This window comes from Myiozetetes cayanensis, unplaced genomic scaffold, assembly GCF_022539395.1.
Source record: "Myiozetetes cayanensis isolate MyiCay16 unplaced genomic scaffold, myiCay2020 scf2-11, whole genome shotgun sequence".
In the NCBI taxonomy this organism is placed as follows: domain Eukaryota; kingdom Metazoa; phylum Chordata; class Aves; order Passeriformes; family Tyrannidae; genus Myiozetetes; species Myiozetetes cayanensis.
In genome coordinates, this window is record NW_026087411.1 from 53,503,705 (window position 1) to 53,529,924 (window position 26,220).

A 26,220-nucleotide genomic window follows, 5' to 3' on the forward strand; every position below is an offset into this window, starting at 1 on the left:
GTGAGGCTGGTGAAGGAACTCGAGCGCAAGTCCTCTGAGGAGAGGGTGAGGGAGTTGGGATTGTTCAGCCTGGAGAAGAGGAGGCTCAGGGGAGACCTCATCACCCTGTACAACTACCTGAGAGGAGGTTGGAGCCAGGTGGGCATTGGACTCTTCTCCCAGGCAACCAGCAGTAGGACAAGAGGGCATGGTCTAAAACTCTGCCACGGAAGTTTAGGTTGGATATTATGAAGAGATTTTTTACAGAGAGAGTAATCAGGCGTTGGAATGGGCTGCCCAGGGAGGTGGTGGATTCACTGTTCCTGGAGATTTTTATGATGGGACTGGATGTGGCACTTAGTGCCATGGTCTAGTAACCAGGGTGGTGTTGGATCAGCAGTTGAACTTGATGACCTCAGAGGTCTTTTCCAACCCAATTGATTCTATGATTCTATGACTTGCAATATGGGGATTTGCAGAGGGGAAAAATAGTAAAAAAAAAACCATCTAGGGTTAAGTGAGCAGCTATGTGGTGTTTAGCTACCTGCCAGGTTAAACCATGACAATAAGACAGTGGATCTATTATTCCTAAGCTCATATGACTATGTGGGATTTCATTTTAAGGCTAAGTTCACATAGCAGCTGAGTGAATCTAGAAACAACAGTTGAACTTCATCCTGCCTTCTATATGTTCCTACCTGTTCACTGACACTCATTAACTGTACAGTGAGTGAAGTTGTTCAGGAAAATGATCAAACAGAAAATGAATGGTTTTGGGTATTTTGGTTTTGTTTTGTTTTCCAGAAAAGAGAACAGGTTGAAAACAATTCCTCTGTTTTAACTCAGTGTTAGCCAGCTTATTTGTACTGTATCAGGGAAGAGACAGGAGAGTGTGGCCAGGGTGGGAATTGCATTTACAGGCCTTTGCCCTTTAGCAAGAGCTAGGGTTTGCATCTAGCATTTAGATCTTATAAATAGTGTAGGGTGAAAACAAAATATGGCTCATTGAAAGCTTGGAGCTGGCAGCAGCTTACTTTGGTGTGCTTCAGTTTCCAGAGAATCCTGTGAAAAATCATCTAGAAGCTCACAGTCCTTGAGGGACTTGCTCGTGACGTAAGGCATTTCCGCTTGTTTTGTCCTATTTTCATTTCTGTTCATTAGTGCTTGGGATTAACCTGATGGTTTAGTTATAAAATCACTAACAGGAAATAATAAGAAATAATAAGGAAGTAAAATGAAGCATAACAGGAGAGAAAGTGTTCTATATGAACTGTTTAAAAGAAATGGTGAGTTTATGTATTTAGTGGAATTCATTAATTGGTAGTTGTATACTATGAAAACCAGACCTTGCACTGTATACAAAACTGGAAAATTCAAGTACGAATATATTTTTGGCTTTTCAAATAAGTAGTCAAATCAGGGAACAGAAACAGCAATAAAACAAGACTTTGATTTGCTGCGTGGTTGGAAGCCATGCCTTTTCTGAGTTTCTCTTTTGAGGATATGGCATACTTGCATTGACCTTTCATAAAGAAACCAATTATTTGCTAAGATTCAGGCACTCGAGGTAGAGTTCGGTAGACATTCCTCATTTTCTTACTACCTTGCTTGGAAATTTCTTGCACCCAGTTGATGCAATCAAAATTTTAGAAATTGTGTTTTTTTAAAACAAAGGCGTTCCTTCTTTGTATAAGCCCTTGTAGGAGCTTCTGTAACCACATCTGTTTTGCAGACAGGTTCATTTTGCATTATGCATTCCATTTATCCCAGCTTTGAAGTTTGACAGCGAATCATTAGAGTTAATTCATGTAGCAATAAAAACTGGGAGGTCACACAAGGCTGTTACTTTGATTGTTGTGTATTTGCTTCATTAAACCCTTAAGACCTTTACTTGTAGAACAGAGTTTGTGGTTAACTTCTACAATGTCATAATCAACACTGCTTGTTTAGCTTCATCTGAATTCCTACATCTAAATCCAACCAGTGAAAATCTGATCTCAATGGTAATGCACTGCAATTTGATTGTGTCAGTGCTGCAAGGTGTTTCACTGAACACTTGCAAGTTTGAGCAGAGGACAAAAAGGTTCCTGCAGTATTTCATTCGTGAAATTGCTCATGTGTTTGGACAGCAGCTTGAAAGACCAAACTGCAGAGGGTTTCCACATGAAACTTTGAAGACCAGTTGTTGAGCTTTTCCTGTTTAGGATAATATTAATCTAATTGTATTTTGTACTAGGTTCCTGAAGTACTTAATTCATTAAGTTTAAGGAGCATGCTGTTCAGTAATCTGTGTGGTTTCATCATATTAATCTTTTTTTGTAAATAATCATTTCTAAGTGCTGATGGAGGCGAGGACCACTTAAGTACACACTATAATTACTATTAGTCTATATGTGTTTCCACTTAAAAATTATTTTTAATTAATTTTAAGTGGAGTTAACCCCTAGCAATATTGCAAATACAGAAAAAAGTAGGATGTATCCAGTACCATAAAATACAGAATAAATGAGTAAAGTATTTAAGTAAGGTTAAATGCCACTTTTCTGTAATAATTCATCAAATATGCCTTTCTGATTTTAGATTGTTAAACTGAGGAGGAAGTAATATTCTGCCTATTGTTTCCCCTACTGTTGTCATTCTACCTTTTTTTTGTCAGGTGGTGTTCTCCATCGTCTTCACATGTTTGCAGCATTCTAAATTTCCTGGATTTGAAACGATGCAAGTTATTAGAAGACTGATTTTTGTGTTGTATCAAATTAGTTTTGAAACTGGTTGAGCACTTTGAAATGAGGAAATGTATGATTCAGAAAAAATGTACAAACCACAAAAATAATAATTAAATCTACTTTTACAAGTAAATTTCAAATCCTATTGAAATTAGTCTGTGCATGTCTTAATATCTCTTTAAAAATTCAATAGGAATTTTAAAGACTGTTCAAAAGAATCAGGGACATGTGGGAAACTAATGCAGGACTTCCTCAGCTAATCTTGTTAGGAATTTCATGTAACATTGTTTGGACTAATCTATACTGAAATTACATCACATTTTTTGTGTGCCAGCAGCATGCTTGTGAAAAAAAACAAGTACAACGAAGCAACCCTTCAAACCCTACAAGAGAGTGAAATTACTTCGCTCTCATCATTCTCTTTGTCCTGTTTATATATTCTTTGTCAGGCAGCAGCCTCCAAGGTTCTTGCTGTGCCCTCTGTTTTGCCCATCTTTCCATCTTGTGCTGTCTCTGTTGTTCTTCATCCAGCCAAAGGGCTGCTTTCTTTAAACTGGCAACTTGTCATTAGAAAAGTAAATTATAAGCTATTTTTATTCTTCTAACCCAGAGTCTTGATTTGCCTTTTATCTGTCTATGTGGGTATTCTGTTGCTGTCTCTAAATTGAAAGAGGTCAAGGTTAGAACATGGTTTCACAAGAAGCAGTGGTCTGAGTGAAAACCTTACTTGACAGCTGCTGAAATGGAGGTCTCCTCCCTCTGTCCCAGGTTCTCTCACTGTAATTTGATGTGTGCTTCTTTCTCTCTTGCTTTGTGCCAGTCTCAGTGCTTCTTTCCAAGTGCATGTTTGGTTTGTTAAGGAGACAGAAGTCAACAAAATGGTGTCATTTTCATACGTTTTAGTAAACTAAGTTTACTCACAAAAGAACCTGATGAAAATTTGTGTTGGCATAAGGGCAGAAGTTTGGGACCAAGAGGCTTGGAGCAATGATGCAGTGGAGTTGAAAGGAAGGGTAAACGGAGAGGAGCTATAAATGAGTGGAAGGAGAAATGACAAACCCTTTGGGCTAGTTTAAAGAAAGCAGCACGATCTCATTCAGATGTTAACTTGTAACATGTGGAACTCGACTCGGGGTTTGCAGTGCCAGCCTTATCTCTTGTTGGACATCACCTGCATACCAGTAACTACTAGTATATTAAGTAGGCAGTACTCGGAGAAATGGAAATTAAGTTGATGATGTAGGAAAATGAACAATTATTTTATTTCCCTATGTTACTTGGTTCAGCTATATTTATAGTATGCTTTTCCTAGAGTACTTATATTTGATATCTGCTTTGAAGAGTTTTATGCTGATGAAAAGCTTGACATAGAGTATCCTCTTAACAGTCTTGCTAGCCAAGCTTGTAGGGTACGGGTCTTTTTTTTAATTAGTGTAATTAAGTGTGATCTCTGCATGACATTTGTACCTTTATTGTTTTCTGTGTGCCAACTGAGCAAATACTAAATGAGATCTCTAATGTGTAAAACCCTGTCTTTTTGTCCTCTGTAGCAAGTGGTTGTATTTGGAACTAAATTTAACCTTTTTCTTCTTTTTTTTTTTTTTGTTTGTTTGTTTTTGAGGTTTTTTTGTTTGTTTGTTTTTGGTAACTAGAGGCTTAGCCTCTCTCCAAATCTCCATTGTCCCTGCTGAGTAAATTTGTTATTTACTGAGTCTCACCATCAGTGAATAATTGTCAGAGAACTGTTTGGGAATTCATCTTTCCAGGAAAGGCCTTAAGGAGACTTTTTTTCTTTCCTCCCTATTTCTAATGACAGTCCTTGCATGTTGTAGGACTCTCCCTGTGTGTGCTCCTCAGTACGGTTACTATGTGTACTTTTCTGCTGGTGTCGGTAGCCACAAGGAGCACAATTACACAGTTAAGAGGGCTGCTGGTAAGAATTGCTTTTGTTCTTCTCCTGTATCCTTTGTTCACAGGGGTGATGCTTGATAACATTACCAGGGTGTTTTTATTTTTATCTAGCTATGACAGACTAGTCTTCCAGCAGATTTTATTTCCCTCCTACGCTCATGCAAACTTTCATACGGTGCTTCAAAAAAGTGGCTGAGAAAGCCAAGCAAAAAGCAGGGCTGAAGGTATAAAACTCCTCTAATTAATTAATTCAAACCTTCAAGTTGTGTTATAGCTTGCTTTGTGCAGAACAAACATTTTTCTCTGAAGAAGCTATTTTTACAGTCACAGTTTCTAGTGGGATCTGTGGTCAAGTAGTATTCCCTAAAAATTTTCTGGGGTGGACCTAATCAGTACTTGCTGTCATTACAGATACTGATTAAGAGCAATTGTTCTACTCTAAGATGTGAACTGAGGACATCAGCTCGCATCTAGTAGTTACCAAGTGTCAGTTTGAAAAGGTTGGTCACTGCTTGCTCTGCAGTAAGAGATTTTTGTGGACCTCTCTGCTTCTTATCGTAAGTGGTGCTCCCAATGGGCAGATCTCTGCTCAGGGAGTCCCTCTGCCTGAAAATTCTGAAATTTGCTGTCAGGAAATACCCACTGATGTTTACTTTAAAAACTCACTGAAAATACCATCAAAAAAAAGATATTTCTTGTAGTATCTGAGGAAAGCTGATGCCTGAAGGGATCCATTCTCATTTAAAGCAAATTAATTAAGGAATTTGAGCAAATATTAGGGATAATCTTTTCCTGTGTACTTGACATTTCTGAAAGTAGTAACACTAAGACAAATTGTTTAATATTGACTTAATGTAGCAGTACAAGTAGATTTGTTATATAAGCATGTAAATATAAATTATATAAATATGCAAGTGTATTTCTACAGATATATCAAAATTTTGAGCTAAGATCCACATTTTTAATTTGGAGGCATGGTTAGTGGATTTTTAATAACCCAGGAGAATTACCATTTTTTCACCCCCCTCTTTTTATACAGAGATAAAGGAAAAAAACCTCTAACAGTATCTGCTGGTTTCTGTTGGGGTTTTTTGTACCTTTTTTTTTTTTTTTAATTTAACTGACAGCTATTTGAAAAATTAATTGGACCTTTTTAAAGGATAGACATCATTGAGATCCCTGCAGGCCCATGTAAAATTATATGGTCTGTGCATAAATCAGACTGTATTAAAAGGTCCTGCCTAGGCTCACTGCCTGAATCTCTGTAAGGACTGTTTTCTCAGCTTGAAATAATTTCTGAATTTGTGGAACATTACTTACTTTTCTACATTATTGCTGAATTAATTCCATGTCAAAGTTGGTAAAATACGAGTTGTTAAACCCTGAAAACACCTTTAGGTAAAGCAGATTACCTTATACTTGCTTATGGTGAAGAGTATACACAGCTTTGAGAGTGGGGTTTTTTTCACTGCTGATGGACTTGGTTCAGCAAGGCAGAGACAGATGTTTTCATGTTTTTTTACTATGTTGAAGACATCATTTTCAACAGTGCAAGGCTTTCTCAGTATTTCAGCACAGGAATTTGTTCTTTTTACAAATTTCCTATGAAATTACAGTTAAAAGAAAACGTATCCGTGTTGTGATGGCCCTTCAGTTTCTGTTCTTTGAGTATCAATGGGAATTTGTGTATGCAGATGCCATTGCTGGTTTTGTGTTAACACACCTACTGTGCTACTCTGAGATTATCTCATGTTACCTTTCGCACACATACAGCTCTTTTTGGTCAACAGACTTCATCACAGTTGCAATTTCTCTGGAATATATAATGAATAATGCAATGGAAGGATAATAGCACTGTGCTATATTTAGTGTACATTAGTGTACGTGTTCCTTCTAATCCTTTTAAAACTATGTTCTTGCAGCCTATTTGTACTCTTGTCTGAGCATATTACAGTAGTTTTGATTTCAGTAATGCTTTGCGGCAAGAAATAAATTGAGCACTAGGACATTCATACACTGTGAAAGCTTCTCTTGGATTGTTCATTGTGACTGACTTCTCTAATATGAAAGGAGCAAGGCTTGTAGCTACCAAGGCTTGTGTCTTGCTGCTGCTTCCTTTAGTTAGCACTGATTTTTATAAATCTGGGTCTTTGAGATTTTCCTCAAAGTGTACATTTGAAGTATATCTCCCAGTATTTAAATAGTCTATTTGTTATGGGAAACTATAGTATCTCTTATCCTTCACCTTTTTTCTATACCCAGTTGTCCTTTAATATTTCTTAACTTGTTACGCTTGTAATATTGAATTCACATATGGAGAAAGATGATTTCCACTCATACTGGTGTTATGCGCAGTGTGGTGTTTGTGGACTTACTTCATCCATGAAACCCACTACGTTTGAACCACCAAAGTATGTTTAAAAAGATTGTGCAGACAGATAAACGTTTTGTACGTGGTAGCTGGTATGAAAAGTGTTTCCATTCTCTCCGCATCCCACCGGCAGAAGTGATGGACACTGAAACTGACATTGTCATCACTTGCTCAGAGTTAACATTCCACTGAGGCTGACTGACTTGCAGTGCTTTAAAAGCTTGTGCGTCTGAATCATCATTTGAGGCAGTCAGCAGAAGCAGGGAAAACAATATTAAACTTGATTGATACCTGGAAGCTTTAGATGAAGCCCTAAGGCCTAGAACTTGTTGGGTTTTGGCTTATGAGGGCTTTAGGCTTATTTTATGACTTCTTGTGCAGATATCAGAAATACATGAAGCCACCTTGGTATTCTGCCCACCCTACTTAATATGAGGGCTATGAAGAGAATCTTCAGCCCGTGTTTTCTAAGATGGTCCTGCACTGCTTACTGTGTGACTGAGATTAGCAAGACTGGTATACGGTTTAATGTCTGAGTGCTCATATCCCTTCTTTTTGCACAACTGTAGGGAGATACTTACATTTGTCTATTGTTGAGATTCCATGCTTCCATCCATTTTGATTTAATCACATGTGAAGCTCAGAGGAAAATTTACTAAAACTGTAATCCAATCTAAAACCCTGCACATATGTTGTAAATCTGGTAACCACAGGCCCATTTTTGTCCTGCTGAAGAGCTGTTGATGTTGCCATAGACATACGCTCTCCATCCCAGTTATTTGGTCCCAGGTGTGTTGCACTGTCATTTGCACTCTTCTTACTTCGTAAATGAGTTAAACAAGTTTGCCAAGTTACAAGAAATGGATTAAGAAAGAGAATCAGTAGTGGTGTTATAATTTTGATATATACCAAGGCTATAAAAGGAGTATGTCACAAGTTCTTCAGCACCATCTTGCTGATGGATATTAAATTCATTTTATAGACTTAATTGCACTTTCCAGTGTGGCTTATTTCATCATGTTATATGCTGCTTCAGGTTATTTCCCCTTCCCTCACTCTGCTCAATTTACTTTTATGTAACTGGGCATTAGATGAAGAAATATATAAGCTTATTATCCTGTACTAAAAATATTTTCTTACTTAAATGAGTACTGCATAATAGCGAGGCCATTATTATACTATTTCAGCCTTTATTTAACAAATCATTGAGAAATTTCAGAAGTGTCATAAAGACATAAACAGAAATTTCAGCTTCAGTAAACATTCCAAGACAAGTAATTTATCAATAGAAGTGGATTCTTCGTATGCATTTATAGAGGTAAATAGTTTTCGAGAGCAAGTTGCCCTATGTTTTGCTGATTGTTTAATCTTTTTCTCTTTCCAGTTGTCCATATTTGTCGGAGAAGATTACGCCTGCTATACCTGCAATTGGTGGGATTCTTTTCTTTTTCGTGATGGGGACCCTGCTGCGTACTAGTTTCAGTGATCCTGGTGTCCTCCCCCGCGCAACACCAGATGAAGCAGCAGATCTAGAGAGACAAATAGGTAACAATGAAGGTCTGTTGTCTCTTCGCTTTCCTCCCAAGGGTGCATGTACTGTGTGAAGGCAGTGTGCTGCTCTGATCATGAGAGGAGTTACTCCTATCTTGCCACAGTGATTGTTCCAGAATTGTAATGTCTGATAACACTGCAGTGATTCCTGTGAAAAGATCAGTTCTTCACAAAAAAAGTAAACGCAATCCTGGCCTTGGAACACGCCTGATAGTTATTACTGGAAATACTTTTCAGCAAGTCTGGTAGAAGTATCTTTGTGGTGCACAAGAGAATACTTTTTAAATTGTTTTTGGCAAAAAGCTGATATTTCAAAGGTTCTACAAATGTGCATCTTTTAAAGTAGTGTTTCCTCAGAGTTTAACTGAATTTAATTGTTATTATTTATATTGTGAAACTGTGTTAATATACACTTAAAATGTTACTGGTTTTTATTTGTGTAAAACCAGCATAATTAGAGAGCTAGGTTTTAATCAGCCTCACTTATCAAGAGAATTGTTAATGAAATTCTAAAAGTGGGATTTCTACAGCCACAAATATGCTGAATAGCTAAAATGTGCTACCTGGATAAGAAACCAACACGAGTTTGCAGAGTTGTTTCATAAGCAGTGGGTTTGTGTGCTTATTTTTCAGTAGGCTACTAAAGCTTACCAAAGGCTACAGTATCTGCTTTGATATGATAGTCAATGGAAATCCCATTTTTCTGAAGCAGTTTCAGAGGAATGCTCACTCATATAATTGAAAAGATGGGTAACACGTTTATGCAAGCACAGGAGAAATACCTGAGGCATCCTTGACATTTAATGCTATAGTACAGTCTTAGGCTTTTTACAATAGAAGTGTTTAAATATTTCCTATCCATCTAAATTTCAGAAGTGGTTGAATCACCTTGGTTAAGCATCTGAAAACCTCAGGAAAAAAAAGGTATACAGCTTAGGCCACAAAAATTCACCAATTTTTTTTTAATGCATATGGAAAAATTTAATGAAGCGTTTGTTTAGCACCTTTTCCTAATCAGTATTATGGTCTACTTTTATTAATCTCTTTCAAGGACTTCTTTACCTAGAATAAGGTACCGGCTTTAGTCCAAAATACAGACGTAAGTTCCGATTTAAGGAATTGCTTATTTACCCTGAGTGCAAAGAAACATTGATCTATGTCAGGAAGTTAATTATTTCAAATAAGCAGCTAACAATAATTTTTCTTAGCATCTCTTAAATAGAGTTTCAGCTAAATAAAAAACTAAAAATACAAGTTGGAAACTAGAAAAAAGTCTGTATCAAAAGGTGCATTAGGAGAGTCAAAATGTTTCTATTTCAGAACTTCTGTTTAGTTTTTTTTTTAAATGGTATTGCATACTTGCTTCAGAGGTTCAGGATGCTGAGCTGATCAAAGCCACTGTCTTTTCTTCAGCAGTAGCAAAGGCAGTAGTCTTCCAAAAAGGGCCAGTGGAATATTGAAGCAAGGAATTACATTGCCAGCAAATGTGGAGTTCGCAAGCCTGAGGGCTTATGGCAAGTCTAATAGAGGAACAAGCTAGGTAGCTATAAGAAATCCTTCTACCCTAAAACTACGACTCTGGATTCAACAATAGAAATGGAAAGAAATTTTTTTTGTACTGTTAAAATATATATATTTTTTAATGTACCCTTAAAAGGTGTATCCTAGTGGAGTGGCATCTGTGCAGCAGGAAAAGTTGAATGGTTCCTACGTTTGAAAGGCAAACTAGATGCTCCAAAACTATCATTCTGGTTTGATTGCCTTGGAACTTGCTGTACCTTAGAACTTTCAGTGCCTTCTAAAGATGTGGTGTGAGGTTAAGAGTAATATATTTCTAGGCAAGAAATTCTTCACATAACTCACCTAAAAAATAATGCCTCTACCGAATTCTTTCTTTTCTAAAATTTGTGTATATTGCATGTTCTATCTGTGGCTTTTACTTTACTCGAGTCATTATTAGATACTTGAGTCTTACACTGCCTGCCCTACTTGTCCCTTTGGGAAGCAACCACCCAGAAATCATTACAAATGCAGTGAGAAACAGTTGTGTTCTGAGAAAAGGAATTCCGATTTAAGAATGTTATTTAGTAGTTTTTTTTAAAACTTACTAAATTTCTTTTTTTGTACATTAGAAAGCACAGAATAGAATGAGCTGATTAAGGAGAATGGTTCTCAGAATAAGACCTTCTAAAGAAGTGGCCGGTACTTCATTCTATCAGGTGACTTTTTGGAAACAGGGTTGCCATACTGACAATGAGAAATGTTTCCACCTAGTCTGTCACCCTTTTTTGGGTGAAGATGGGGGACTAGCAGAGCTGTGATGCTGCTGTTTCCACCCCCAGGGTACCGGAATGCAAAGCAGTTTTTCCTGTGAATTTGCTGTGTTCATAGAAGAACAAAAAGTGAAAGAAACTGAAAAAAAAAAGTTGGCCAAAAAGCAAAAGAGACTTCTATTATTGAAAAATATTACAATAAATGCACATCATCAAGATATCATCATCCAGAGGAAGGTTGGAAAGTGTACTAAGAGACCATTCTGACTGTATTTGATTGCAGTCAAAAGCATATGTGTATAAGTGGAGATAGTTTCTAAAGATGAGTAAAAAGAGATGGCAGAAGCATATTGGGAAAGTGTGGAAAAGGCAAAAGTAGAATGAAGTCAGTTAGAGCCATCAAGGAAAGGTAGAAGGCAACAGGACAGGTTCTGTTAGAGGTCAGAGGAAGAAAGAGAAGCTGAAGGTGTGCTGTGTTTGTTGGGAAATGAGAAATAGCAGAGGACAGTCTGAAGGATTCAACACTGCTTTGATATTAGAAGATAACTTGTAGCTTCTGGACAGCTGATTGGAAGTACAGGTCAGGAAAGGGAAAGAAGTTAAAAGTCTGTCAATCTACTATACTGTATCTTTACTTGTTTATCTAATCTTCTACTTTAATAGAAATCTGTCCATTTTATCGCTAGAAACTATTCTCTGGTTAGAGAGACATGGAGTAAACTGCTAAATGATCAAATTATAAGAACTGGGCCTGTCAAGGAGTGGGGTTTATGGCCATCTAAGTCTCAAATCAAGCAACAAAATATTTGAAGAGTAAATCAAGTGTAGCCAAACTGATGTCCTTCATTGAAAAAAGTAACGTTTTCTTGGTGGAAAAGAACTTTTAGTGGAAAAGAAGCAGATGTGCTTAATTTTCGCTCTAATTGAGCTCCTGATACTGTGATGCATAGTATTCTTTTTATATAAATTTTGGAAATAAGGTCTAGATTAAATTGCCACAAAGTCAGTGATCAACTTTTTGAAGAGACACTCTAGTGGCAAATGGTAGGTGATCAAGTTAGGATATTTCACAGACTGATTGTAGGCTCAAAAAGAATATGCTTAACTCTGAAGTTGATGCTGACAGGGGACATTTGCAGCTACTGGGTTTGATTTAAAATATATTTTAAATAGTCTTAGAAAATTTAGGGAATAAACCCAAAATGCATGACTACAAACGGAAATCAAATACTAACAAAAAGGGGTTTACTTGGTGAATGGTACAGTAAGAGGACACTTGAGTATTATCCACAAGCAGAATTGAGTCAGCACTGTGATGTGACAAAAAGGGGAGATCCTTTTTGGGATGTGTTAGAAGAAGAGTCATTACATGAACCAGAAGTGACATTCTGTGATAGCTATTGGTGATGAGGGCTCAGTTCACTGTCTGGCTGTTGACACCATGTGTGGAAACTCAAGAGGAAGGAAGCAAAAGAGAAGTCTAGAAAACAGGACCTGTAAGAATATTTAATAAATACATGTGTTTGGCCTAAGAGAGAAGAAGAGCAAAAGTCTTAAAATACTTTAGTTTGGTTGCTTTTTGGTTTTGTTTTGTTTTCATATAATAGCAAAAGCAACTAGGTGCATGAGGCTTATGTAATGCAAATCACTGAAGGTAATGTAGGGTTATTTGCTGTGAAAGTACTGTAATTTCACTGAAATGCAGCATGGTCTTTTTTTTTTTCTTCTTTTCTAAATGGAACATTACACTTTTTGATGTAGTATTTTTATTTTGGTTATAACTTCCATTGAAATTTGAAAGTTCTTTTTTCCAGGGGAACCCCAGTGGTGATTGCATTATTTTCATGGTGCTTCAGCAGTAACAGAAAATATATTGAGAGGGACTGTTTTTTCCTGTGGAAACATAAATACTATGAGCAGCCTTATTTTGTAGCCTCTTTGCAATTATGGTATGTGTTTCTTGTAGTTACATTGGAGAGTGGAAAAATGCAAACTTGTAAATATGAAGGCCTAAAAGGATAACCAAATACAGGAGAATGGGTTTCACAGATGGGAGTCTGTCCAGTTGACATATACAAGTTTAACAGATCTTCCTCAAAACTGATCTTTTTTGCATTGAATAGGTGATAGAATAAAATCATAGAATCAACCAGGTTGGAAAAGACTTGAGATCATCAAGTCCAACTGCTGATCCAACACTGCAGTGGTTACTAGACCATGGCATCCAGTCTCATCTTAAAAACTTCCAGGAACAGTGAATCCACCACCTCCTTGGGCAACCCGTTCCAATGCCTGATTACTCTCTCTGTAAAAAATTTCTTCCTAATATCCAACCTAAACCTCCCCTGGCAGAGTTTAAGCCCGTGCCCTCTCGTCCTACTGCTGGTTGCCTGGGAGAAGAGACCAACCCCCACCCGGCTACAAACTCCTTTCAGGTAGTTGTAGACAGTGATGAGGTCTCCCCTGAGCCTCCTCTTCTCCAGACTAAACAACCCCAGCTCCCTCAGCCTTTCCTCATAGGACTTGTACTTGAGTCCCTTCACCAGCCTGGTTGCTCTTCTCTGGACCTGCTCTGGCACCTCAATATCCTTCCTGAACTGAGGGGCCCAGACCTGGACAGATTCCTTGAGGTACGGCCTCACCAGCACTGAATACAGTGGAAGAATCACTTCCCTGGTCCTACTGATGCAGATAAATGAAAAGATGATCATGGTAATTTATCCTTCCAGCCTTAAACTCTTTGGATTTTTCTTTAGGCTATCTGTCTTAATCTATGTGTATCTTCCTCATTTATTCTGTGCAACCAGTTCAGGCCAGATCACGGTATCTTCTTGCTTGCTTTTACATTTTCAAAAGCCCTAAACTCAGTGTATAAGCTACACCAGCACACCATCTCTGGAAGTCATTTATGTCTTGGCTCTGTAATTTACATTGATGCTTAAGACCACATTTGAGACTCCTTCACAATTCCTTACCTTTCATTTGTTTTGAAATGCACAATTTGATTTCATTACAACCTTACAAAATTAAATCTGTGCCACAGCATAGGCAATTCATAGAACTGACAATAGTCTGAACAAATACATGTTTTGCTTTCTCTCCAAAGGTGAGATACCAACTGGATAGGCTTATAGTTCTAACTGATATTGCACTGTTTAAGAAACATTCTTAAAATAAATGTAGTGAAATTACACTGTGCATCAGAATGCAGTTAGTAGCTGCTGGTTTCAGTCTAAGCCAGGTTCCCAGTATTGTTTGTCCCTGAGATTACTGTCTGGAAACAAGAACATTTTATTAAAGTTTAATTAATAAATTAATAATATTAATAAATTAATTAATAATTAATTAATATTAAACATTTGATTAAAGTTCTCCCCCCCCAAATAAATTAAGTCTTTTCTCTTGTAGCCCGCTGTTATTAAGCATGTAGCTTAGATTTAAGTGGTTCAACACAGTGGAAGACATTTCTTAGAGGCCTGCATTTTGTACAGCTTTGTTTTGTTTTATGTTTTTCCTGTTGTTCCTTAGATATTATAGGTTTTACATACAGATTTTTTTTCTTACATTGGCATTTTCTTGTCAGGAAACATTACAATTATTGCAAGTTGCTGACTTTTCTAATAGTATTGTTTGAAGATTGAAATTGTGTCCTGTTAAAATTGTCAGCAGACCTTGCATAATACGAAGGTTGTATAGAGGCAATGTGGGGAGACCACCTAGAGGCTGTTTATCTTAGGATCTTAAGAACATTGACCAAAAAATCCAACCCTTGATTGAGCATGTTATATGTATAAAAACTTTGTGTCTGTGTTTCATCTAAACAGCACCTCCCATTTCTTTTCAGCATAATAAACTGAGAAATCTGAGTAGAGTTTGTTGTCACATTAGAATGTTGCTAGGCCGTACTGCATTGCCATTAAATACTTAGTTTCTTGGAGCAGTTTGGGTCTTTTGGTCCTACAAGGACATGGATTATATGTTTGGGACTTTTGTAATAGGATAATAAAAATGCTGGAGCCCCATCTAGTGCATGAACAGTTAACCCTGCTAGAGAAGTTATAAAACATGTCAGAACAGAGAGGATAGAAGGCAATCCCATTAGTGGGCAAATTTTAAACTTTTTGTAAAATAACTTGTATTGCTACAAGTGATGGATTGGATGAGAAAAATGTAGTAGTGGTCAAACACAGGTCATTGGGAGAAGGTGATTCTGTAAAAGTTAATTCTATTGTGCCTCAAAGGGACCTCATATTTTGAAAGATTTAAGTGTGCTAGACCCCAAATATGAGCAGTCAAATTGAAGGCTAATTACAGTCTGAAAATTCACAGTGGGACCAGGACATGTTTAGCACATTTAGGTTAGATAAATCAGATTAAATCCAAGCATATTTGACCTTGCTCAGTTCCTAGTTTCCAGGAAAAAGATGCTAGTAAACAGAAAGACTGGGACTTTCAGGTTTGATTACACAATTTAGGATTGCAAGTAAAATTCTGAGTCCATGGAAAGTCAGCAAGACTGTTTTCATTAATTTCATTTGCATCAGCTTTCACCCTTGGATTTTCTCTCCTAAGAGAGCTAGGATTTGCTGTCTCTGTGAACTTCCCTGCGAATGTCTGGGAGGAAATCCTCTTAGAAAACCAGCATTGTAAATGTAATGGGCTGGACAGTAGTCTCCCTTCTTCACCAGAGAAGACGGAAGTTGCCTTTGAGATTCTGCCAGAGCCCATTTAAAATAAATGCAGTGCACTTTTTGAAGTTCATGAAAGGGAGGGGAAATACTGGGTTTGGTCAATATGCGTTTTATAACATATATGTTTCTTTAGGAAAAAGAGCATTTTTCTTCCCCTTGACTGGTTTCAGTACTTTTCTTTCAATGATTATGTACATACTCAGGCATAATAATATTCGTGGGTGATTTCTAACCCTTTGAGCTCAAATACAGGTCATAGATCTTTCAGTAACAAACCTCACATGAAACTGAGGGGGACAACTTAAGACATAGTTGTGCAAGTGACTGGGACTTTGAAATGTATTTTCATTCATATATTGCAAAGTGCTTTATTTTACTTTCCTATGGTCTTAGCTGTTCTGCCTGTCCAAGATTAATAATTTGGGTTTTTTTCACTTCTGTGGTTTGATTTGATTGTGATTATACAAGAACAGTTAAACCTAGAAAATGGTGCCACTTTTAGATGTTCAACTTAAAGTTCAGCTTGGGCAAAATTGAACTTCATTGACTAAGCCTGGTTGGTCCTTTAGTTGCTGGAAAACTTGTTGCTAATGTCCTAAAATAAAATAAAATAAAGTTAAGAAACAAACCCCAAAACTCCACCACTTGTATCAAATGAGGTAGTTGGAAACTGGTTTTATGCAACAAACAAACTTCAGAGTGTGTAGAAGTAACACTGGGAGTTGGATTTTAAAACTTCTAAACAGCAGGAGCTGAAAAATGCTATTGTGAATGTGCCCTGTTGTACCATAGCATTCAAGGGATCTCAGCATATGCCAGGCTCTGATGACAGAGCTGTTGTTGCTTAAGTAAATGTACAGGTTCTGTATTAGATTGTAGAATTTCTGCAGCACTTCTAGAGAGACTCTTTGTTACTACTGAAATTCTGGATCCTAAGGATAACTTGTCCAAGTTTTACTATCCCACACCAGTAGTCATAGTTGTCTTTAATGTATTATCTATGAAAAACTAGGGGGTATGAGGGTTGTAAGAGTTTGGGGATCAAGGTCATTGTCATCATTTGTGAATTGGGCTTGGATGGTTTCTTTAATTCAAATTGATTGGCTATGTATGCTATTTTAAATGAAATACATTTGAAATGTAATGAAGTCTTTGCTACATGGTATTTTAGGAGAGTTAGGAGGGGAAAAATTTATTTTGTGTTAATATAAAATTGAGGCTTGCTATAGATTGCCATCAAGGACAGTCAGACATCAGCAGACATCATAGCTTGTAAAAAATTTAACGTGTTGTATTTCCATGTTTAGATATAGCAAATGGCTCCAGTTCAGGAGGATATCGTCCCCCTCCCAGAACAAAAGAAGTGATCATCAATGGACAGACAGTGAAACTAAAATATTGTTTTACTTGCAAGATTTTCCGCCCACCTCGTGCCTCACATTGCAGCCTTTGTGATAACTGCGTAGGTGAGTAAAAAAAGATATGGCATGTGTTCAATGTGGTAGTATTTGGTGTTGTTGTGAATACTCTTCTTAGGAGAGAGAAAAGAATCAGAATAAGTGACAAGATTGCTTATGAGGTGACTTGCTGTGTTCGTCCTTCTTTTCTGCAACCTCTAATAAATGTTAGGAATTTTAGAGGAGGCAGGAAAGGAGACTTGACCTAACAGATGTTGCTAATCTAAGAAAGAAAGATACCTTCTAAAGCATACATCTTTCCTAACTTGCTCTGTAAGACAGAGAACACACCCAACTCAAATACAATGTGTAATGACCTTTCCAATGCAGAGAATCAACCTTTACAGGAATCTCAGGATTGTTTCCTTCAACAAACTAAATTGTGGGCAAGGAGCTGCTTCCCCACTTGATTAGAAACTGATTGTAAGACATAGTTCAAATGGTTTGGGCTTGAACTGTGACCAAAATACACACTGTAGGTGATTCTCATCTTTGAGTAGTTTTATGATTAGAAATTTTAAAGTCAGAATCCATAAGAAATTATGGGCAAACATAGTATTTTGAGAGTAAGTACATGTGGTCAGGAGCTAAGCATATTTTATAATGATAGGGTTGGGGTTTGTTTCTTTCTGAACATCTTGTCCTTTTCCATGAGTATTTCCTGTGGAGGGCAGACAAGGTGATTAAGATACGCTTGGATGTAAAACCAAACCAAAAAACCCCTACCAATCAAATCTGAGTGGTTTCCAGTTAATTAGATCACATTTGGAGTTTAGTGCAGTTGATTAGCACGCTGTTGAGCCTGGATCTTAAGCATTCAAGAAAATAATGTAGAAAGATGTCTCCAGCTGAGAAATGTAATTGCAGCATTCAACAGTGATATTTTTAGATATAAAGCAGTCATTGGAAGAATTGTAGTTTTATGTTTAGATGACATTCATTTAGGGAGTGCACTTGCATCACAGTGAAAAGTTTATTAGCCTTTTGGCCCTATGGAATTGATTGCTATCTGTAAATGGTTCTTTCAGTAAATAAATTTTTCTGATGTGTTAGAATTTTATAAGTGTTGCAGAAGCTATTGAGCAAGTAGGAATGTTCATGAATTGCAGTTGACATATTTTTCAGAAAAATATTTTAGCAAATGTGTAACCTGAACATTATGGTGTTATGATATTACTCAGCAAACCTGATAATGTGAAAATAGGGTTGTTGATCAATGCAGTAAATAAACTTAAAAGGCTGTTGTTGTCTTTACCAAGAGAGCGTAAATAAGAGCAACTCCTCCACATACATCCTGAAGCTTACTTTAAAATATTGTTTTGGTTTTTTAATACACTGCTATGAAGGATTTTTCTATAGGTTATTCTGTACCCTTTTCATACTACATTTGGAAAACCTACTCTGTGAAACATCACAGTCTTCTGATTATGTCTGTAATGAAATAACAGATGTGAGTTATTATGAATGTCTATCAGAAAAGAATCTGAGCAAGTGATTCATACAAGTGAGATGTCTTTTCTGCCTATAAAATAGATATGATCATTGTAATTTCCTCTTGCACATTCTCTAATCTGGAGTTTGTTTATTTGTTTTAAAATAATTGTTTCCATTAATTGGAATGAATTTGCTGTAGTTTTTTCCTCAGTGTAGGAATGTAGTGGAAATTACAAAAAACAGTGATTTTTGCAGAGTACACTGTATAGTAGTTTTGTTTCCTGACTAGGTACAGCTGTTTGTCATATAAGTATTCAGATATATTGAATGCAAAAAGTGAAAGCTACAAATACCTGCAACCAATTTTCTGTGAAAAATAGGTGGCAAGAAAATTGGATGTCTTACGTACTTGTGGAGATCTAACAGTGTAAGAGCATGCACTTAATCAGAATGTCTTATGCATTTACCACAGCCTTTTAGTTGGGATTGTCTATATGCTGATGCTTTTATTTCATTTTAGTTTGTGAATAAATCTTGTAATAGCAATGAGTGTTATTGTGCCACTGTCATCTGCTAGGTCCTTACTGATATAACTGAACCAATGCACAGGCAGTCCTGCTTCACACGCATGTGGATATTTAAGTAGCCACTTAAGCATAACATCTGATATTTAAGTACCATATGATTTTTAAGCAGCCCACTATCAAAATGGCCACGCATTCCTTTTTAACCACATAGATTCCAAAGATTTTGCTGCATAGTTACAAACCAGCTACAGAGACTATGTGGTGCAGGAATCGAGTCTGTCTTCGAATCAAAAAAACAGTATGCTACTCTTTCCTGAAGTGTCTTGACAAATAAATGCAGTGTGAAAGAGAGGTTCTTTCATCCTGTGCTTTCTATTAATGCTTTTCATTCTCTAAGGGATCTATTGCAGAATTTTAAATATGTAAGTACATAGAAAAACTTATTCTTTGTTTTTTCCGCCTTTTGAATTAATCCAAACTTTGTAGTTGTTTAGTAAGCGTGTGTTACTTGATCTTGCTTGATCTTTTGTATCATCACTAATTTTTTAATAAATATCTATGTGGTATTTGTAGATAAAAATAGCAAGAAATAGCTTTAAAATAATAACAATAAAGAGGTAATTAGAGTTCTACCCATGGTAATACTTCAAACTCCTTTAGCTCTACAACATTTTCCTAGTAGTATCCAGAAAAATACGTATTTTCATACAAATCTAGTTTGCTGCATTTATGTAATGCCTTCAAAAATTTGGTTGAATGTTGAAGTGTTCCCTGAAGCAAATATCTTGGGTGTGTTCCTGATCCACTTTTTTTACTGCCTCTGTGAATGTCGGTTGTAAGTTAGCCCCTCAGGGGTTTTATGTACCATTATGTTGTTTAAGAATTATAAATGAATTAAAAATAATGTGCGTTTAAGCACAAGAAATAAAGACTTTAAAGATAAATAATGACAGCAGACATAAATTCTGAGCCCAAACTAGTTATTGCTGGGTTTTGACAGGAGGTTACTGTGCAGTGCTAGTAAAGCCCAGTGGTTGGGGCTTGCTTCTGAAATTAACAAATGGCTTCTTTTTAATTTATTTTTGGTAATTTCAATATCAACTGTGTAATATCCTGGTTTTACTTGGTTTTCATAAATAATTTTTGTCTTGTTTAATTTGATATCTATAATAAAAGCTGAAGAAGCAAGTGACTACATCCAAACAATTTATTTAAATATAGTACCAAATGACTAATGAGAAACAGTGAATAATGATTAGCAAGCAGTAAATCAACTTAAGCCTTCTAAGTGTCTAAAGTCTCGCTTGTCTTCACAATGCTTCAGTCTTTCTAAACAAGTGAAGTAACTGTTTTTAGACTTCCAACAAAAATACAATAAGGTGGAAGAAGAGATCCACCATTTATATTAGTCTAAGACAATATGATCTTTTTATTAATTTCAAAATCTGTGTATCGTAGATTTGTGTGCAGCTGATGGATAAAGACTTTGAAATGTTTACTTTGAGTTTTCAGAGATCACTGATGAACATGAGAATGGCATACTAACTTAGAGCAAACTTTTGGTTCACGTAGTAGCCCCTTTTCCACCTTGGCCAGGGTGGATCCCTGGGGAAGAACAGGAGAAGAGGGCGAGCATGTGGGAATGCTTCCTGTGAATATTCTCACACTTTCAGAAATCTTCAGCGTAGGCCTTCTTGAAACCTGAGTGGTTATTCTGTTTTTTCAATAGTTCTTAATAGATCCTAGTGGCCTCCATACCTAATATGAGTTTCTTGAGACGGTTGAAACAAGAGTCAGGCCTGAAAGAGTTAATTAAGATAGGCCCCCCCTAACATCTACTCTGCCTGTGCTACTAAGACTTGCTCTGTTCTGTCTACTGGACCAAAACTTAGAAGAATGCCGGAAGCAGTATACAATAGGCCTAGAGGTAATAAATTAGGATAAGGTAAGATAAGGTAGACATTTGAATAGGAGAAATAGGCCTGGAGCCAAGGCTTTCTCCAAGCTTCAGTGAGCGGGGTGAGAACATTGGAAAGGTAGATAGGTCAGACCAAGGAAGATGAGAAAAAGACCCCAGACTCAGGGCCAAAGGCTGTATGTACCCCTGAAATTGAGGGCCAAGAAAAGCACTGCCCTAAGTTCCACCTATACTCTGCTTATCACTAATATGTATAGATAGATGTTGCAATCATATGAACACGTGTAAGAATCATATATGAAAACTGTATAAAAACCCTGGTTTTGTGTGATACCTTTGAGCAAGTTTTGTGTGATGCAAATCATGCTTGCTCCCAACATTGCAATAAATACCTTGACTGCTCAAAAGATCCAGAGTCTCTGAGCACTTCTCCATACTGGATTTTTCGGCATCACGGTAAACCAGCATGCCAGTAGTGCCGAAGGCACACATACCACACTGGCATTTTCTCTTGATGTTTCTGTTTCCTGTAGGAGACAGGATTCCTCTAACTCGTAAGTCAAATTGCTTTTATACAGATCCTAAACATGAGACCGAGTGTCAAGGTTTTGACAGAACTTTTGACAGAAAATACGCTGTATTAGAAGCCCATAAACACCACCTTTCTGGATGAATCATTGCTTCTGTAAAGCACTTCTGCTGGGCAATTGTAGGCATTGTTTTTTGGTTTCAGTCTTGACTGGACTCCATTAATTTATTGTTTTGAAAATTCAATGTGTTATGTACCTAGCTGTGTGCCAAACAGCAACATTTATAATTGTAATTTTTTAAAAGTTATTTCCCAGATTAGGCACCTGTGTTGTAAACTTGTTTTTAAAATGGGGAAATAATTACTAAAGCACACAAAACATATCACACACAATGTAAGACAAAGAGTGAGAATTACTGGTTTGTTCTGAGGAGAAGCTTTTCCCTGTAGTTACTTTGGATACTACCATTTTCCACCTGAAGAACACAAATTACTTCAAAAGCAGTCTGAGAGGTGGCATTGTTTGGCTTTTATAACAGAAATGTGTCTAAAAGTAATTTTCCCAGGACTCTTTGGTTCTTTATAATCAATGTGTTTACTTGATGTTTGGACTTTGGTTTGCTTGGTTTTAATTCCATTCTGTAGCACTCTTCCTTCATTAATTTATTATTTCACTTTTTACCTTCAATTCCTTTTCATGACCTTTGCTTATTTCTTTCCTTATGTTTCCTGCGATGAATGGACTACAATTTTCATTTCATTTTGAACCTGCTAAACCTTAGCTCCGAGTGTCTTGAAATGACGCTTTAGCTGAACAGTTAAAAGTACAAAGTTGACTGCTATGACCTTTTTTTTTTTCTTTTTTCTTATTTTTCTTTTCATGTGTATTTTTCCCAGTTCTTACATGTGAGAAATGGCTTTGGCTCTTTTTGTTTGTTCTACCTTTTTGGGCCACCCAAGAAGCTGTCAAATGCAGTACACACTAGTATTTACAGTGTGATATATTAGTTGTGCTTGTGCCATCTATATAATTAGATATACTTTGGAAATTCAGAAAGCATGGCATGTGTGTCAAAGAGTTTTTAAGTCTTAAGCCAAATCACTGCAAAATACGTCAGAAAGTTCTTGAAAAAAGAAAATAGTATTATAAGCTACTTCAGAGAGATGTTGTGACTTATGGATTGGTCTGCATATGAAAAATGCAGAGATGATCATAATATCTAACTGTATAAATGATGTTGTAAACCTCAGATGTCAGAGCAGAAAAAAATTAGGAACCTAAGAAAATAAACAAATATTTACATTTGGAGGAATAACAATTTGCAAGATGGTTAAACTCACATTGAGATAAAAGACAGCAACAGAGTTGGGTAAAAAATTTTGCTTTCCTGTAAAAAGGAGTAACAAATCCATAAACTTTGTGGATGCTATTTTTTGGTAAGGATACTATGCTTCCTTTAGGGACAAGTTTGGGGTTTTAAAATCTCTTCCTCCACAATTGAGTGTGTGTCTGGCACTCATCCAGTTCCTGAAGTGCAAAGGTGTTGTATTGACAGGGACTGGTACCTAAGGAGAGATTGTGAAGCAGTGAGGTCCATCACTATGTCCTCTTTGTACCTATCAAAGAGTAGGCATTCTAAACTGCTGCTGCTGCTTTTGAAAAAGTCACCATTAATGTGCATGCAGTCAAAGGATTTTTTTAATTAGTCAACATTTATTATTGGAGGGCGCAGTGATCTATGTGACAATACGGTTTAATTACCAAGAGCTATCCTAGGGCAATGGCTGGATGTTTTCCTAATAAATCAATTGCTATTTTTATTTTTTAAATTAGGCGTGTTTGTTTTCTTTTTTTTGAATGCATTAGTCTGCCACTATTGAAGTTGATTAGCACACAAAAAGTTGACATTGCAACTTAACTTTCTTTATTAAACCACATGCCCGCCCCTGCCCAGATAGCTTAGCTATCTGGGACAGTTTAAACACAAGAGTGAAATATTTGTTAAGTGGCTCTTGTGCTTGTGTTTCTGTTTGACTTTTAGTTGTAGATATCCATGCATGTTATTAGTTTATTTCATTAACAGAGACCATCTTTCCCAGTGTTATGTTGCTGTTTCAGTTGTCATCACCTTGTAGAGATTAGTGTCCAGAATGTAATTTGGAGTAAAATTCTGGTGAGTATTTCCCAAATGTGAACTTAAGGCTGGAAGGCTCTCTCTGTTCTTTTTGGTTTTCGTGGGGTGTTTTGATTTGGAGTCTGAGTATAAAAGTACTGAAGCTTGGTGATTTAAAGGATCCATTGTGCATTGTCCATAACAGATGTTCTAAAATAACATCAGCATGCATATAAATGTCATTTGCAATTGGTCTTTTGTTATTTTCTTATAAATTTCTACTGAGATTTCATTCCGCAAAAGTAACAGGGGAGGTATTGACAGGGCACTGTCATACAGGTGAATGGTATGTAAATTAAATGGATCCAAGTATTTGATTGCTGTTGCCGGTTGATAGCAAATATCATCAGTGTGGTTTTTAAATATGATTAAATAAATAATTTTCTTGGGAGTGACAATTTTAGTCAGTGGAACTGAACATCTGGACTAAGGATACTTTTTATAATTATACTATGAACACTAGATAAAAATTTTTTATTATGTTAAATTATCAGACATTTTGAACTGACTGTGAAGATCTTAATGCAATCGTTGTATTTGCTTCTGTGCATGTGTCACTCTCAGCAGTTGGAATTTGACTGCTGTGTCTTAGAAGAAAAAAAAATAACTCTTTGTAATAAAGAAATATTTTTTATGTGGACTTTTAAAAACCACATTTGTTTTCCTAAACATTTCAAGAGCAATCACATTCTGAAGCACTGTTTTTCATACAAAATGTCAAGTCAAGAGGCCTGAATAGATGCGGTCACATCATGACATCATAGTCCTTCAACAAGCTATAATTGTCATCATTATAAATACCTGCAGGTGTGCCAGTATCTCTACATAATTGCTCAGTGTGAATCCATGACAATGGACATTGTAGTCCTGTGTTGTACTGCTGCTACTATCACAAGTAATTTTGAGTAATCCTGGCCCAGGATTGAGCTGAATGGCTGAGCTGTAATGTGATTTTTTTTTTGACTGATGTAAGATTTGAATAGTGGGCTATTGACTCTTTCCTGTCCTGGGATGCATGTTTGCATGTGTTAAATAAGGATGGCAACATTCAGTGAATGCCTTAGGTTTGTGCCTTTGCCCCACAGCACTTTACTTGAATGGCAAGGAGGAATTATCAAGTGAATTCTAACTTGTGCTCATTGGAATCTCTGAGTAATGTGACCTAGATATTTTTGCACCTGTCGACTTCTCTTCTTTGAGACCTGCCTTCACATTAAGCTTTATAAAATGTGTGCTGGTGTGTAGTGATCCTGTTGAGCAAAAGAAAAAGGAAGCAGTTCATAAATACTGCAGTCTGAAGGGCCAAGCTGGCCTACGAATGTACCCTGTAAAAATGCTTTTGTGTTCCTTTTAAATTATAAAACTTTTATTAAATGTTTTAAAAGGGGAAGGAAAGCATTGGGGTCACTTTTACATGTTTTCTTGGAGTGTAGTGATTGAAAAATGGAAGCAGAACATGTAAGGATTTAAGAGTCTATGCTTTAAGGATTTTAAGAGGCTGTGCTGTGAAAAGTAGAGATTGGCTCCTTGGTTCTGAGCAGCAAGGAACATGCTTTGGTGTGGCTTCTGAAGGAAACATTCAATCTATAGGGCCAATGCATATTAAAATGGCAAATGTTCTCCTTTTATTTTTTTTAAATCAGAGATAGCCAGCAGTTAATGTTTCTCAAGCACGTTTTCAGATGTAAATGTTTCAGGAAAGGTGAAAAATGAGAAGTGTCTAAAGTATGAGGTAAGGTGTTCTTCTGTGATCCAGTTTGCATAGATTATTAGGTGAGTGTTAATGAGACCACTTAGGTGAGTGTTAATGAGACCACTGAGTCATGCTGACAGCTTGTGGCTTCCAGAGGGATCTGAACAGTCATCCGTCATCCTATTTGTGTGATTCTCTCCTTTGTGCCTGTTCGCACAGCCCTTGATAACACACAGCCATTGGTAAGTCATTTTTTCCCACTGAGCAATGAACAAAATAATTCCCTTATTCCTTTCCTGCCAGTTCAGGAAGCTGACCTGACTCATCGTCAGCTTCTCGCAATGAAAAAAGGAGGTGGGATAAAGTGGCAGGAAAGGCAGTGTGTGATCATCTCTTTCTCTGCCACTAAGCTTTTAGATTGGCTCAGTTATCTTGTGAAACCTCATCTTTTGGATTTGGTTATGGTGGTGCTGGCTATCCTCACAAGTTATTATCTAAATTCAAAGTTGCTGATCACTTGGGAAAGACTAGTGAAAAAAAATCATTGTTACAGGTTTACTGACAGTTCTTAAGGTTTCTTACTTCTTTGGCTTTCTATGGTTTTTATAGCAGCATTTTTAGTCTCCATTTAATCATCTTCTCTTTCCATTGATGCTTCACCTTATAAATTGTTCACATGTTTTCTGTCTGTTTTGTATGCTTCAGCTTTTGTTCTCAGATCCTAAAAAATTAATCTCCAAGATTTCTCCTGCAGTTGTGAGAAGTGTTAACATGTAGTAAGGCTGCTCTTACAGCTGTGCTGAATTAACACTTAACTACTTCTGAAAGTGTCATTTCATCCCTTCTCTGGCAGTGTGTTCTCACTTCTTTACTTGGCATAGCTTTGGTGTTTGTCTAATGCTGTGATGAGCTGGGAGGAGATAAGCAATAGAAAGCCATGGTTTTAAGTTCATCTGGCTTTGTCAACCAACTCCCCGTGGGGTAAA

At 36.8% G+C, this 26,220-nt stretch overlaps 1 protein-coding gene across 6 annotated transcripts in view; it reads left to right on the forward strand.

Annotated features, from left to right (window-relative positions):
- The window catches only part of ZDHHC14 (zinc finger DHHC-type palmitoyltransferase 14), a 645,017-nt gene that overhangs the window by 593,875 nt on the left and 24,922 nt on the right, over window positions 1-26,220 (forward strand). For 4 of the 6 annotated variants that reach the window (XM_050316226.1, XM_050316223.1, XM_050316221.1 and 1 more), the window contains exons 2-3: window positions 8,372-8,544; window positions 16,810-16,968. In XM_050316226.1, coding sequence (XP_050172183.1) covers window positions 8,442-8,544; window positions 16,810-16,968 — 262 coding nt within the window. In that variant the 5' untranslated portion in view covers window positions 8,372-8,441. The remainder of the gene's footprint in view (window positions 1-8,371; window positions 8,545-16,809; window positions 16,969-26,220) is intronic. The other 2 variants (XM_050316224.1, XM_050316222.1) reach the window with 1 other exon arrangement.